Genomic DNA, 15,499 nt, shown 5'->3' on the forward strand with positions numbered 1-15,499 from the left:
GCATCTCTGAGCATGCAAGTGTTTTCAAAACAAAGAAGTGAGTGTAACAGAGATGGCCCTCTACTTACACACACACAAACACACACACAACATGTATTTATACATATAAAACCTCATCTGTGTGTGCGTGTGTGTGTGTGCATACCCAAATACTTACCAAATTTCATGTATACACATACATTCATATACACCCATACTTAACTAAGGACCAAAAGTAATTAAGTCTTTACTCGAAAGAGGAAACTATCTTTGGGTTTTTTTCTCAGGGAATAAAAAAGATATCAAGTGTTATGCTTTCTGCAACCTCTTAACCAATTTTAAATCTTTCCACCAGACAAATGGTTGCTCCATCTCCTACTATGGACCTGAATATTTCTAAAGAGTGCACATTCACTGGACCACATTGAAAAAAGCACAACTTAGAAGGCTCATCTACTGGGAGGAGGGGGTACAGATGAACACTGAGTGTCAGTGCAATCCATGAAGGGTCTCTTTTACTCCAATCAAAAGATGCTTTGGGGCTCTGTGAACCAGGGGACCTCAGGTGCCCTGGGTTCCCATTCAGTGACCACTCCACCCACAGAAGAGACATGGTCTGAGATGAGGTTTCCCTCAGGAGAGAGAGACAACCTGACCCTGCAGGAGTTTTTAAAGTTTATTGGTGGGATACAGGAAGCAGGGAGATGAAACCTAAACAGGGACAATAACTCAGATTGAGAGCCCAGATCCCTTGGTTGGTAGGACCAGCCTCACAGGGGACGCTCAACTCTATAATGGGCAGTGACCATACCAGATACACCTGTGACCAGGCACCTGTCCTGAGCTGGTGCTGGTCTAAGAGGAAACCATTCTTCCTAGACTATGCATCAATGCACCTGAGGTCTTCTGTGTCCAGGGAACACCTGGCCAGATGACTGCCTGAGCCAGGGTGGAGAGCATAGCAGGAGAATTGTGCCACTCTTGAGAGAGAACCTTCCTCTATAAGGGGCCATGCAGGCAGAGAAAGGGCCAGGTCCTCATCAGGAAGGAGAGGCTGAGTTGAGGGGTCTCTGTGGAGGCAGAAGGATGGGGAAGCAACTCTAGCCCAGAATCAGGATTTTGACTAAGAATACTAGGGCAGAGAGGTCAAAGAGAAGGAGGAGATGTTGGTGACAAAGAAAAACAAGGAAAAAGTGATGACAAACAAGACAGAGGAACTTCCTAGAGAAGAGAGTCCAGAGAAAACCTGGGCAGGGCAGATGCTGGGGAACAGGCTGGGCTGTCGGCCACTTTATCTCGTGGTTTTCTTGGTGGGTGAGCTCAGAACTGAGGTCTTCCCTGGGGCATCCTTGAAGTCATTTCCACTGCCCAGCTTGGTCTTGACCTCCCCGCGGGGGCTGCAATTCCCACTGCCAGTGACACAGCCCCCAGGCAGCACACTATAGCCCCCACTGACAGAGCTGGTCCGGTAGCCATAGGTGCCAGGACCACTGAGCCCAAACCCAGCCCCTGCACCTGATGTCCCAGAATTGGAGCTGCTGATGACAGCTGTGAAGGAAGGAGAGAGAAGTGATCAGTTTGTGTCCTGGGCAGGGGTGGCCCTGAGTCCTTTCCAACCCCTAGCCCCAACTAGTTTAAATGACTCCCTCTTAAGCAAACAGTTCATAGTCACTGTGAACTTCGGTTTAGTGACACATGCTCAATTCTTGAGCAGCCAGCCAAAGCATGAGGAAAAACAGCCCAGATCCCATAGGACCCTCGAACTGGGCACCTGCTCATTCCACGAACAAACGACAGTAGCAAGTTTTGAAGAACAGATGAAGCTCAAGTATCAAATAAGCTCTGTTCTTGCATTTCTCTTTTGCGTTAAGTTTTTTTTTTCAAAGTATTTCCTAATGGGTTGAAGTAGGGAGTTTTTGCTGGAGCCTCTTTTAGAAGGAGCGTGGGCTGAACCCTATAGGGACAGCATTAAAACTGGCTCACACAGCATGTCAGTGGGCAGGTCTCTGCCCTCAGAGGGGAGCTGGGACTCTGAGGCCACGGTTGCTTCATGCAGGAAAGCTGGGGTGGGGGTGGCAGAAGCGGGGGTGGGATTGGGCATTTCATCCCAGCATGGGCGAGATTTCAAGGGAAGGGGTCAGTGTGCAATGTCACAGTGTGGGTAAAAAGCAGCTCTGAATTGGGAGAGAGGAGGCAGCAGGTTTTTGCAAGGGAGGCAAGGATGTGGCAATCGTGGCCACCAAGCAGAGCCCAGACTGTTCCACAGGGGTCTCGATTCATTGCCTTTGTGTTTGTTGATCACCTAGACATACTCCCTTAGAGATATGAAATACTCACAGATGCTCACGGAATTGGTATATTCTCCAGACATCCTGCACAGAGAGAAAACACAACTGAGTCTCCTTCACGTGGAATTCAGGTTGCCCTCTCCACTGCCTCAACCCTAGCGTGGAAGTCATCAGCCAGACCAGCTGGGCCTCCATGAGTTCCTGTACCGCTGCCTCTAAGCATCTCCCTCCCTCCTCAATCTACCCTCCTCACTTCAGAGAATGGAGGCCTGTGACCTTGGGGCCCCTATGCCACCATCCCTCCCAGGGTCCCTCCTGCAAGGTTTCTCTTGAGCCCATTTCTGTATTGCTGGGAAGCTCCTCCCCCTATAAATATACACGTGGAGCTGTTAGGACCAGGAACTGCTCCTGATGAAGTCACTGTGTGACTTGAGACCAATAACTTCTCCTCTCTATGTTGCAGGAATTTTCAAATGTCAGTGTTTCGTGAACTCTCTTTCTAACTGTTGCTGTGACCATGTGCACCTTGCACTGTCATAGATTTAGTATTTTTAACTGTCTTTTATCAGAAATGCATTTCTCTTTTTTTAGAAAAAAACTTTTCTATCACCATGATAAATAGAAAACCAATATTACTTTACCAAATTGTGGGGGCGGGGGGGAAGTACCAGTAAAAATAAAAATAATGAAAATAAAACAATTTAGTTGAGGGGGACTAGATTCTGATGTCTGCCAAGTGACTGTGCATCTGGGGTCCACTGTCTCTTTATTAACATGGGATCATGTGCAAGTTTGTGAGAGGCCTTAAAGACATAGGAGCACTAAGCTGACATTCTCCCCTAAGAGCCAAAGGACATTGCTGTCACATTATCAGAGCAGACGCTGCTCCAGGCTATGTCCATAGGTGAGCCAAAAAGCATCTCCAGCCCTCCAGCAGCCTGACGCCCACACTCTGGGAAACTGAGTGGAAAGAGAGATGGCAAAGGATCTTCCAGCCCCTAAGGCTGCCCCTCACCTGCTCTCCTCGCCCTCCAGCAGCTTGCGGTAGGTGGCAATCTCAATATCTAGGGCCAGCTTCACGCTCAGGAGCTCCTGGTGATCACGCATCATCCGGGCCAGCTCCTCCTTGGCCTGCTGCAGGGCGCCCTCCAGCTCATCCAGCTTGGCCCGGGCATCCTTAAGGGCACAGTCACCCCTCTGCTCGGCATCAGCGATGGCCGTCTCTAAGTTGGAGCACTAAGGGGCAGGAAGTAGCATTTCCCCCTAAGTTCTGAGGCACCTGGGCCTCACTGCATCCCCCTTGTGCTCATGGTGTTGGACCCTCCTCTGCTCTGCCCTATTTCCTAGACCAGGGACCCAGATGATGGTGGAGCTCCTCAACCTAGCACCAGAAGGCTTATTATTCTGAGAGCTGAGGCTTTATGAAAAGACCATTGGATGCTTCCAGACTTCCAATGGGAGCGAGGTATTGCAGGGGGCAGGGTCTCCATGAGAAATGGGTTCTGACATGCAGAATGCAGACAGAAGTTCTTGCCTCCCTTGGGGGTGAGTCCAGAGCCCAGCCCCCTCACCTGCTTCTTCACACTCTCAATCTCTGAGCGCAGTCTCTGGATGACCCGGGTCAGCTCTGAGATCTCGTTCCTGGTATGTTTGAGGTCATCCCCATGCCGGCCAGCCGCCAGCTGCAGCTCCTGGAACTGGAGAGAGAGGGGCCAAAGCAGGGACATGACTCCGGGCCTCACTGAGCCCTGCTTGGCACAGAGACTCTGTCTTTGCTTGGCAGAGGTGGGCAGGGACTCCCAGCCTCACCAGCCCATCCACAACCTCCCCTTCAACCATCGTTCATTGGACTTTTTTGTTTGCCTTAAATACAGCTAATCTCACTGGGTTCGATTTGGCCGTAAGGACGATTGGAAATCCAATACTCTCCACACGGTAACTTTGTAACACCCAACTCCAATTATGATCCTTGTACCACTTCAAGGTCAAGGTCAAATTAAAACTCTTAGCTTGATTTCAAGGTGCTCATTTCTCAGTACCCCTGCCCATCAGCTGACTTCCCAGCTGTATCATATAGCTCTGCAGTTCCCCAAGGTATTTCACCCACTCTTATGTCTCTGAGTCTTTGCTTGAGCCCCTCCCTCCACCTGGAAACCCCTTTCCTCTGTTCTTCCTTTTTCCCTAGCTGGCTCCAACTCACAGGGCAGTGCCACTTCCTCTAGGAGGCCTTTCCTCATCCCCTGGTTAGATGCAATTCTGGTCCCATTGTCCCTGGCACATCAGTCCACAGGGAAGAGCATACCACATCATGACGACACATTTCTGTGCCTTCCTTGTCATAATCAGAATGAATAGATGACAGGATTTTTAATTTCTGCATTACCAGTACTTAGCACAGTGCCTAGTCAGTGCTCTAGGAAATTCTGGTGAATGAATGAATGAATGAATGAATGAAAGAGGGAGTCAATAAGCTGTCCATCTGTACTTCCTACAGATGGATTTCCTCTCTTGATACGTTAGCTGGATCCTTGTCTGTGGAATCCTTGCTGGGCTAGGAGGGAGGGCTTAGCATGAACATACACATTTGTATGTGTGGTAGGGGTGATGTCATCTGTACCTCAATACGTCTAGCCATGAATTTTGGGTCATGTACTGGTTCAGGATTATTCCTGCCTTTAAGGTTCATTGAGTAGTCAATAGGGAGTACCCCAGTTCTAGTCCAGGATTTGACTTAAGGGAACCACAAAATAGGTGTAACCTTCAGCACTCTAGGGACATAAACTGCCCTGTCTCTGTACCTGAGAGCTCAGCGCCAGCATAGCCTCAGATTCGAGATTCCTCCTGGGGTTGCTAAGTCCTTCCAAAGGCAGGAGAATCTCTCTATGCTCTTTATGTTTAGTATTCGGTGCTAACCCTTGTCAGAGGCTTCTCCCCATTTTTCTATAAGTGGGCAGGAGGGATGCCCCATACACTCCCGAGGCAATCAGGTGAGCACCCTCCTGCCACTCAGCTCTCAGCCCAGCCAAGCCCCTGGGTAGAGTCGGTGCTTCTTCCTCAGCCATCTCCTGACTTCCTGCCTAAGCACCAAGGAAGTTGTAATCAGTTCATTCAGCTCAGCTCCAGCCCCATCACTGACTAGCTAAATGCCCTTGGCAAGTTACTTGGACATCCTGAGCCCTAATTCTTCATCCTTGAAAAGGAAAATAACTAAAATACTCTGAATGCCACAGTGATATTCTTCTCAATAAATACTGAGCCCTAAATGGAGAAGTAGAGGTATGGATAACTTCAAGCAGCAAATGGTCCAATGATCATGTCTGTGTGTCTATGCAGACCTGCCTACTCCTTCTGGAGAGGTGGGTGGGACATAACAGCCTGGGATTGAGCACTGGCTCCTGACAGCTCGGCATGGATAGGCAACACAGCCATTCCCAGCCCTGGTTTGAGACAGTAATGTGAAAGGGTCTGGGGACCAGACTCTCAAATCTGTGACAATATCAAGAAACCCTGACCTCTGTTGTCTCTGGGGCCCTGAGAACCTCCCTTCCCAACTACAGTCCAAACCTTCTATCCAAGATTGGCAGGGAATCAGGGGAGGGAGAAAGAAGTTCTTCCAAGAGTGATTTCCCTAGAGAAAGAGCCTGATAAACAGCAAGGAATAATTAAAAAGTCGCCATCTTGATCTGAGAAACCAAATTATCTAGAGTCACTCCCCACCCACAACCAAACCATTAGAGGAGTTAAGATCTAAGAGACTCAAACTCACTCTTTATCCTTGGAGTTGGACTTAAATGAAAAGGTAGGAGTTACCTGATCCCAGATCATACTGAAGGATCCCCTAATTTACATAATGAATGCTGGAGCCGAGGCTTCACCTACTCATATTTCCCCTACCCGAGACTCAGTTCAGAACTCGGCCTCCAGGGAGTCAGTCCTGGCCTAGTTCCCTAGTCTGGGTTCTGGGAGCACCGCGTTCATTTGCATTCAGCTGTGTGCATGTCCAATGGCTGCTGTCAGTCTAAGTGGATCCCAAGGACTGAGCTGTGTCTTCTCCTCCCTTAGGCTTCCTCCAGTATCGGGGTACAGTACTGTGCTCCCGGTAAGCACAGTACTCAGAATGAGAACAAATGCTTGGCTGAAGTTCAGAGGCTCCTGGAGAGTCATGGACAGATGAAACAGAGACTAGATGGAGCCCCCCCATACACATGACTGGACAGGTGTGCAGCCTCACCTTGGTCTGGTACAGCGCCTCAGCCTCAGCCTTGCTCTTCAGAGCAATGTCCTCATACTGAGCACGGACCTCTGTGATGATGCTGTCCAGGTCCAGGTTCCTGTTGTTGTCCATGGAGAGGATGACAGATGTGTCACTGATATGGGACTGCATCTGAGCAATCTCCTGCAGGGGAGACAAGAAAGCATTCAGTTTTTTGTTTTGTTTTTTCATGATCAGAGGAAGGTGCCAAGGGGATGGCCCCATTCCAAAAGGGTGGCCCCAGACTATTCCAAACAGATGAGCTTGCTTCCCCTAATGCCTGTAAGATTAGAGCTCACCAGCCCAAGTTTCAATAGCAAAAAAATCAAATATCAAAATTTCACATCAAAACACTGCTGAATAGGTTTTAAGCAGACCAAGAAGAAAGCAGCCCTTATATCTGTCACTTGAGGCAGGACAGGAGTAGGAGAGATAGAGAGAAATAGCCTGGCCACTACACAAGGGTCACAGGAGCCTGTGGATGTTTGGTCAATAGACTAAAGCTTGAAGCCAGATGCTCATAAAAGAAGCAGAAAGGGTGTGGGGAGTGCCAGCTCCATCCCTGGGGATTCCTGCCAAGACCCTAGGAAACACCAAAGAGAAGACAAGTGGGAATGAGAATCTGCTTGAGTGAAGTTCAGTGTGAACCCCATAAGGTCCAATGGTTTCCTGAAAGATGTGAGTGGGACCTCTGGAGGACAGGCAGGAGCTAATAGATCTTCCTGCCTTTGACCTATAAAGCTTCCAGCAGCGAGTACTTGAGGTCCCCTGGGCCTTAAAGTTACCAATAAGAAGAATATATGTCTGTCCTTCTAGAAGACAGAGCTGGAGTTGGGCAGGGGAGACTTACGCCTTCATAAAGGCACTTGAAGAACTTGATTTCTCCGTCCAGCGCATCCACCTTGGCCTGAAGCTCCACCTTGCTCATGTAAGCTGCATCCACATCCTAGGAAGAATCCAGAGACCCCCTGACATGGCCTTCCTGTGAGGCTATATAAGACTCACTCACTAAATGACACCCAAGCACCAATCCTGGGGATAGCCACCCCAGGGAATGGAGTCAAGACCCAGGGACAGAAACCTGACTTCCAGCCAGGACTCCTTGTGCAACCTCAGGCAAGTTCCTCAGACCTCTGTAACTCCTCCTGCCTCTTTCTTCAAAGAGGGCAAGGGAGCCTGCTTCTCCACGTGGCAGTCACTAGGAAGTCAGTGAGCCACGAACAGTCACAGCAATTTGCCAATGACAGGCAGGGTGAAAGGGTGATCTCAGCCCTTCCCAGAGCCTGTCCTGTGGCCTAGGCAGAGGGCATAAGCTAGACTGTCCAAGGCTGGACTCCTGTTCCTTTAACACACCCCCAAAATGTTCTGTTCCAGACAACCATCAAGTGTCCAGGGCTCTCAAGCAACAAGCCTTCACCTCCTCTGTGCGCTCGTCAGCCCCAGGCCTTTCCTCAGGGAGCACAGGCCTCAGTCCATCCTCTGCCCACCCCTAAGAGACCAGAGGCCAGGCATCCTCACCTTCTTAAGCACCACAAATTCATTCTCAGCAGTTGTACGCTTATTTATTTCCTCTTCATACCTGCAGAAAGAGCACCAGTAAGAAAGGTGTATCTGCGTGTGTGCGTGCACGCAGGTGTGTGTGTGTCCTCACTGAGAAATGAGAAGAGTTACATGTCTTTCAACAGGTATTATTCTATATCTATGCAATGGTCCCAACTCTAGGAACACTTGGCCAGAGTTGTGGGCTGGGTCCTGGGCCAATGACTGGATGTTTTGGGTCTGAATTTCCTCTGATGCCTGGGGAGTGAGGAGGTTCTTCCTCCTCCAACTCAGCATCCAAATCATAGGAACATGCTGCTGCCCCTTTCAGCCATGCTTTCTGTGAAACCCCTGCTACCTGACTCCTTTACTCACAACTCCCCTCCATTCTGAGGCACAAGTGCCAAGGAAGCCAGAACTGTCCCCTAGAGCAAGAAGAAGGAGCATGGCTTCAATGTCCAGGACCTAAGGGAAATGAGAGGAGAAGCCCAAACAAAAACTCCACCTCCTGCCCTGTGAGGGGGCTTCTTGGAACTCAGGGCACACTTGGTGTGCTTAAGAGCCAAGAGGCTGAGCTATCCACATACGGGGCTCTCAGGTGGACAGTAGGAAAGAGCATGCCAAAGAGGGATGCCTGCCAGGACAGCCCTCACTCTGCCTGAGAGCCTGACTGTCCACTCTCCAGCCCGTGTGGTTGCCCATGGAAAGCTCTTGTTTTGCCTGGGCAGACAAGCTCAGTGATCTGTGCCAGAATCATAGGTCCCAGTGCCTGCTGGAAAAGACCAACCCCAGGAGGCAGCCAGCCCAGGCAGTGTCCCTGCTCACCTCTTCTTGTAGTCCTCCACCACGTCCCGCATGTTCCGCAGCTCTGAGTCCAGCCTCACTCTGTCCCCAGACAGGGTCTCCAGCTGCTTCCGCAGGCTACTGATGTGGCCCTCATAAATGGGCTCCAGGTTCTTCCTACAGTTGTTCAGGTCCAGCTGCTGCAGCAGCTCCCACTTGGTCTCCAGCACCTGGTTCTGCTGCTCCAGGAACCGCACCTGGAACCCAAATCAACAGCCACCTTGAACCTAGTTCACAATCAATGTGGAGAGAACTGTGAAGGAATGGTGCTATCTTACACTATGTTAACTTAAAAGGTGAGCCCCTTAAAAATGCTACTCAAGGGCTGGGGTTTTGGCTCAGTGATAAAGCACTTGCCTAGCACTGTGAGGCACTGGGTTTGATCCCCACATATAAATAAATGAAATAAAGGTATTGTGTTCACTTACAACTAAAAAATATTTTTTTAAATGCCTTAAATCCCTCCCCACCTAGAACTCTTAGTCTGATGGAGGCTCTTCCTCTGAACACAGTTCCTAAGATAAGGATGACCCCAACATTTTCTTTCCCCTCTCAATCTGTTAAGATCTAGACCCGCTGGCTTCTTGCACCTACCTAAACTTGCCTGGGCTGCCTCTGTAGCCTGGTGAGTCCTTGGACACATAAGCTGGCCAGGGTTTACTGTTCCATTCTTGGGCTCTTCTGCTTGGGACATGTGGGGGGCCAGCCTGTGCTCTGTCTGTTTTCTGACCCCTTGTTCATGGCCCCTCCCAGTCTCCCATTGAGCTGGAGGTCAATGCTCCACTGCTCTTGGATCTTGAGCCTCCTCCATCGCTTCAACACTTGGATCTCTAATCTCAATCTGAGCATTTCCCCAGGGGCAGGGGGAGACAAGCATTCTCCAAACATAGTCCAAAAATATCATGTCATTCCCTTATTTAACACCCTCAAGTGGTTCCACATCACCCACAGGGTCAATGCTCTGCACAATGTGCCCAGCCCTTCCACCCCTCCTCCACATGCATCCAACACTCTCACAAACCCAAGGGCTCCATCCTTAGTCCTGCCATACTGCATGGGCTCCCTCTCCCTAGATTGCCTTTGCCACCTCCATTGGGATCACTCCTATTCATATGTCCCCTGCTACCTATGCTCAGGAAGTTTCTACTTCTCAAGACCCTACCACCACTTTTTTTCCTTAGTGGTTCTCAAATTTTTGCATACATCAGCATCACTTAGAGGGTCAGTCAAAATGGAGATTGCTGGGTGCCACCCCAAAGTTTCTGATTCAGAGGTCTGGGTAGAGCCTGGGAATATGTGTTTCTATCAAGTGTCCAGGTGATGCTCATGGGGCTGGTTCAAGGACCATGTTTAAGAACCACTGCCCTGGTGCCTGTGATCACATCAGTCTCGTCTCCTAGGTTAGGTGTATTGCAGACAGAGTCCTTCATTTGATCCAAGCCTGATCTGGTCTGGGTCCCCTAGGAGGAAGAACTGGGACCCCTGGCTTTCTAGACATCTCCAGCTGCCACTGGCCTCTCCTCTGCCTGGTTTCTAAAGATCATTTTTTGTCACTCTCCCACTTATCAGCCTGAAGGCCACTTTCTCTGCCTCCTGGACACTTTCCCAGACCAAGCTTTCTAGCTCTTCTCTCCATGCTGACCCCTGTCCCTCAGATTCAATATCCAGTTCCTCTCTGATCTGTCCTGTGCTGTCTGCCTCCTGGGGCTGTGTCCCCTACTTTCTCTGCTCTAGAAATGGAGCCCCCTCAAGGACAGTAAAGGCAGAGGAGAGGAAAGTTCCATGCTTACATTTCACTAGAAAGACCCACCTTGTCGATGAAGGAGGCAAACTTGTTGTTTAGAGCCTTGATCTGCTCCCGCTCCTGGGTGCGCACCTTCTGGATCTCGGGATCCACTTCCACATTGAGGGGGGCCAAAAGGTTCTTGTTGATAGTGACCTGGTGGATGCCCCCAGGCACGTATGTGGCTGGATACGAAGGCCCCAGAGCCACACTGCCAAACATGCTGCTAGCAAAGCCTGTGGCCCGACCCCGACAAAATCCATAGCCTCCAGTCCGCCCACTGCCACTGGACACGTTGAAGGACATGCTCCGGCCGCCCCCCAAGCTGTAGAGGCTCCGACTACTGAAGCCCCCACCAAGCCCTTTGCCCGCTGCTCTGTAGGAGGATGAGCTGACCCCAGAGAGCACTGCCGAGCAGCCACTGAAGCCCCCCTTGGAGGCAGCTCCCGACTTGCAGGTGAATTGGCGGCTCATGTTAGGGAGACCAGAGAGCTCAAAGAAGAAGCTAAGTCTTAGCTGTGGGACAGTTCACCAGCTTGTGATCTTGTCTGCCTCTTTATAGGGCTCAGGAGACAGTCATTTCCCTAATTTGTGGGTTTAGTTTGCCTAGGAGCAAGAAATCATTTTCTTCCAGCAAAAATCAGAGCACTGGGTAAATAACTTGAAAACCCCCGAAGTTCTGGGCTGGCAAGCCTTGCTCATATAATTGAGTCTTACCTAATTAACGTGTGGTAATTAGCCTGGCCATATTATCCCTAGAAAGATCTTGGCTGGGAAGTTTGTCACAGCCTCAATTGTCCTTCTCCTAGGGAGTGGGGGAGGCTAAGATTGTAGGGGTGCCAGGAGAGACCTTTAATTGACAGCATCATCTGTGAGAGATCTCACAAACATGCCGGCATCAGATAGGCTGCTTCAGGGACCCTGGCTGGGCTGCTTTTATGTGATTAGGAAAAGAGTCCAGAAGCCTGGTTTCCCAGGGCTCCTCCAGACAGTTCTCATGGCTGCCCAGGGCCACGGAAGAGAACCCCACCAGGAATTCAGGCCCAGTGCGATGGCTGCTGGCCCCCTTCTATGCCCCCCAACAGGTTCCCCAGTCCCCTGTGCCAGCCAGACTACTTATTTACTTTCACTTGCACATACTAACTTCTCTCCCCACTCTTGACCTTGAAATCATGATCACTGCCACGATTCACCATTCACAATGGCTGACACCAGTGCTTTGGTGTTGAAAGACCTTCTTGCACACAGAAGCTCACTCAATCCACTTAGTCTGCCTGGAGAAGAGCAACGACAATCCACATCTCACAAATGGGGAGAGCGAGGCTCAGAGAGTTGAGAATGCCCTTCCTTTAGCAAACATTAAATGAACTCTGTCTTTGTTAGAATCCCCCAAAAGGGACACATCTAAAACACCCAGGCCCCAGCCTTAGGGACTCCCTTGGCTGATCTTATAACTTCACATTCAGAGCTATGAATGAAGGCTTTATTCATTCATCTATCCAACCAGCCAGCTAGCCAGCCATTTACTTGTTTGTTCACTCATTTATCCACTCGTTTAACAAGTTTCTATGGAGGGCTGATCCTGCCCCTGGTATTGTGCTAGGTTCTGGGATCCTGCACTAAGAAAACCAAAACCTAGCTAAGAATTCTAGGCAGACACAAATTTGACTAGGGTCTTGACATTACCAAAGTATGTGACCCAAGAGCTTCACAATTCCCACGTCTCAGATACATCCATAGTATATAATTTCTTCCATAAAAAATGCAGTCATTGCACTAGCTCAGTGTTTGAATGAAGTTCACCAATCTTTCCTTTTTATTTCTGTACAGAGGTTCTGTGTGCCCCTAACACCATTCTACCATGCAGTTGCCAAATTCAATCTTCTTTTTTTAAACACAAAGTATATATTTTCTAGTTAATAATAACCATTTTCTTGGATGTCCTTGATCTCAATACAGGAAATAGCACTGGGAAATCTTCTATTTTTTGTTCATGATCACAAAGGTGTATTCCTTTGCAACTTCTTTATAAGGCAGGGTGACTGAAGACCAAGCAAACTGCGTCCTAATGAGGATGCTGAGTGCTGCAGCCAGAACCATCCCCTGATTGGTTCCTTTCAGCACACCAGCTTGAGGATGGAGGTAACTCCTTGTGACCTTACCACAGAAGCCACCCTCCCCCCCACCCTGGAAACTTTCTCTGGTCACTTGTCCCAATCCAATTCTTCCTCTCTGGGCAGATTGCAGGGTGGTAATTTGGGGATGATGAACAATTCTCATGTCCACAGGGTTGGGAATATGACTCAGTGTTAGAGTGCTTGCCTGGCCTGCATAACCCTAGGTTTGATTCCCAGCATCATAGGAAAAAAAAAAAAAAAAGAACCTCAGGTCCATCTGGTCATCTGGTTAGTGAGTATTTTTTTAAAGTTACCAGTAGATTGACTTTCCCATGAAGTTTACTGGAAATATATGGAGGAGTGGGGGCAAGTTGGGAATAGTTGATTCTTTTAAAAGGCAACATAGGGCACAAGATCTACTCCATAAACAGTAGAGGCTCAGGACTCTGCTCATATCCTGTAGCCTAGAAGGTCACAATGGACGCTACATCAAACTAGACTCTGCCTGCAGGATGGTCTCTGAGATGTGTTGTATTTTTCCCTTATCCCTGGAGAAGGAGACACATTAACTCTTCCCATCTCACAGGTGGATGATCCTCACTGGCTTTCTCTGGGAAGGGAGTCAGGCCAAGCTGGCACACACTCACGCTACAGGCCCCACGGACCTTTCTCTCTGCTCCTTCCTTGGACGACTACAAGGGTCTATGAATCCATGGGAGGCAAATGCGTCAAATGGGGCTTTATAAAATCAAATAAAAACAAGTTCTTCAAAAACCAGGTTGCAGTGCCAAGGCTAACATCCATTAGGAATAACTGAGAATGACTAGTAATTATGGTAGTGAGTGCATGCCCCTCTTTCAGGACTGGAGATAGGACAAGTGCCCTTGCTTCTTCCCATGGAAGGGGACAGTGAGGACTCTGAGCACCGCAGGGTGCAGGGAGAGGCAGGGTCAAAGGCAACCAAAACTCTGAAGACTCTCTAAGACTCTTGGGAGGGTTTTCTCCCAAGAAAACTTTGGGGTGTATAAAGGGAGGAGAAGAAAAGAACTGGTTTTGACCCAGGAGCCCATTTCAAGTAGACCAAGAAAATAAAAGGTGGGGTAGAGCCAGATCAGGTAGGAACGTGTGGATGGCTTAAGTCAATGGATGACATGAGAAATCAGGGCTAGAAGACTGGCTCTTGCTTCCAGGAGGGGGACCTATAGGCTTCAGGGCCCTGAGTTGGATCCCTGGTCTCTCTTGACCTGACGCCTCATTGCCCAGCCCCAAACTGATATCTCCAAAATTCCCAACTTGAGATCTGAGCCCTTGGGGGATGTCAGTGTCCGCTGAGGGCCCCACAACCTTGGACACAGACCCAGACACTGCACCAGGTCTCCTTCAAGAGATTCTGGCACTTGGGCAGAAGCCAATTGCAGCTAAACCAGAAGTGGACATTGTGCTTGACACCAGTGATGTGGGGAACAAAGGAAGAGTCAGGGAAGCTCTGAAGTCCCGGCACCCCCTCAAGTCCTTGAACATCTGTCTCCCACCCGGTACTGAGGAGCATCCTCCTAAAGTGTCCCATAAAGGAAAAATGGCCACCAACACCAGGCATCCCACACTCTCCATCCACCTGGACCATCTCTCTACCCTCAGACTGAGGGTCCTAAAGGCAGGATCTCTGCTTCCTCCACCAGGAGGACAGCATGAGAGCCTAAGTGCAAAAGGACCCTGTGGTGTCTCTAATCTCCTCCATGGGGGGCCATAAGACAAGAAGTGACTTATCCAAGGCCACACGACCAGTGCTTACAGAGAAAGGTCCAGCACCACAGGACCCAAACCCTCACCCACCAGGAAAGACTCCTGCCTCTTCCTCTCAGGCATCAGGGAAGGGCATCCCCTGATGGATCAGCAGAGGAGACTCCCCAGCCACTTATAGTAGCTCATAGTGTCAGTGGCTCCTCCAGCTATCCTGTAGGCACAGAGACAATAAGAATATGAGCAAATCCTCTGAAAGAGCTCAATAGGGAACCATGTGCAGAGGGAAAGAGTCCCTAGGCCTGGTCCCCAATGCATAATTCAGTCTCACTCTGGGAGGATCACTGTCTGCAATTTCCAGCATGAGACTGGATTATGCAAGTGAGAGTAGCCAGGACAGCTGCTATCATCACTGTGCCCTGCTCACCCCACTCACTTGTCACAACTGTCCAAGACTTGCACAGCCACTTTTACCTCTCCCAGGCCCCTCTGCCCCATATGCCTCTGCCCACTTTCCCAGGCTGGTATCAGGTTAACCACACCTGCTTGGGCAAAGCTGAAGAAAGCAATAGCTTTCCTCTCTGTATTTCTCAATGGCAGGGAAATCCTTCATCTTCCCCTCTTGTCCAAGAGTGGAAACATTTAAAGAAATGCTTGCAGCATGTGGGGCCAGGATTAGTGCTCAGCATGTGCACTGGGGACACCTCTGCTGAATGAGTCTCAGCTGACATTTCTCAGAATGAATGAGTCAATCATCTAAGCCATAATACAGACAGGAAGGCAGACATAGAGTCCTTCCTGTGACTGAGGACAATAAGGACCTTTGCTCATCCATGTCTTCTGGGGTCTGCCTGCTTTCCTCACTCTCCAGCAGCTTGCAGTAGGTGGCCATCTCCACGTCCAGGGGCAGCTTGTCCCACAGCAGCTCCTGGTAGTCACGCAGCGCTAGGCCAGATCC

The 15,499-nt window shown here is 49.6% G+C and overlaps 1 protein-coding gene across 1 annotated transcript; it reads right to left on the reverse strand.

Annotated features, from left to right (window-relative positions):
• Positions 1 to 472: 472 nt before the first annotated feature.
• Positions 473 to 11,225, reverse strand: LOC107148660 (keratin, type II cytoskeletal 73). Its single transcript, XM_015493402.2, has 9 exons — positions 10,712 to 11,225; positions 8,884 to 9,098; positions 8,038 to 8,098; positions 7,370 to 7,465; positions 6,499 to 6,663; positions 3,839 to 3,964; positions 3,283 to 3,503; positions 2,317 to 2,351; positions 473 to 1,527 (listed from the first exon to the last, which is right to left on the reverse strand). Exons 1-9 carry the CDS (start codon positions 11,156 to 11,158, stop codon positions 1,271 to 1,273), a joined length of 1,623 nt encoding a protein of 540 aa, XP_015348888.1. The 5' UTR covers positions 11,159 to 11,225; the 3' UTR covers positions 473 to 1,270.
• Positions 11,226 to 15,499: the final 4,274 nt, after the last annotated feature.

Source organism: Marmota marmota, unplaced genomic scaffold (assembly GCF_001458135.2).
Source record: "Marmota marmota marmota unplaced genomic scaffold, marMar, whole genome shotgun sequence".
Lineage (NCBI taxonomy): Eukaryota > Metazoa > Chordata > Mammalia > Rodentia > Sciuridae > Marmota > Marmota marmota.

Excerpts from the sequence above, each read along its gene's own strand:
- LOC107148660 (XM_015493402.2), bottom strand. The coding sequence starts at position 11,158 with ATGAGCCGCCAATTCACCTGCAAGTCGGGAGCTGCCTCCAAGGGGGGC. Across the intron at positions 7,466-8,037 it reads AATTTGTGGTGCTTAAGAAG|GATGTGGATGCAGCTTACAT; the intron begins GTGAGGATGCCT and ends GATTCTTCCTAG. Across the intron at positions 3,504-3,838 it reads TTGAGAGTGTGAAGAAGCAG|TGCTCCAACTTAGAGACGGC; the intron begins GTGAGGGGGCTG and ends CCTGCCCCTTAG.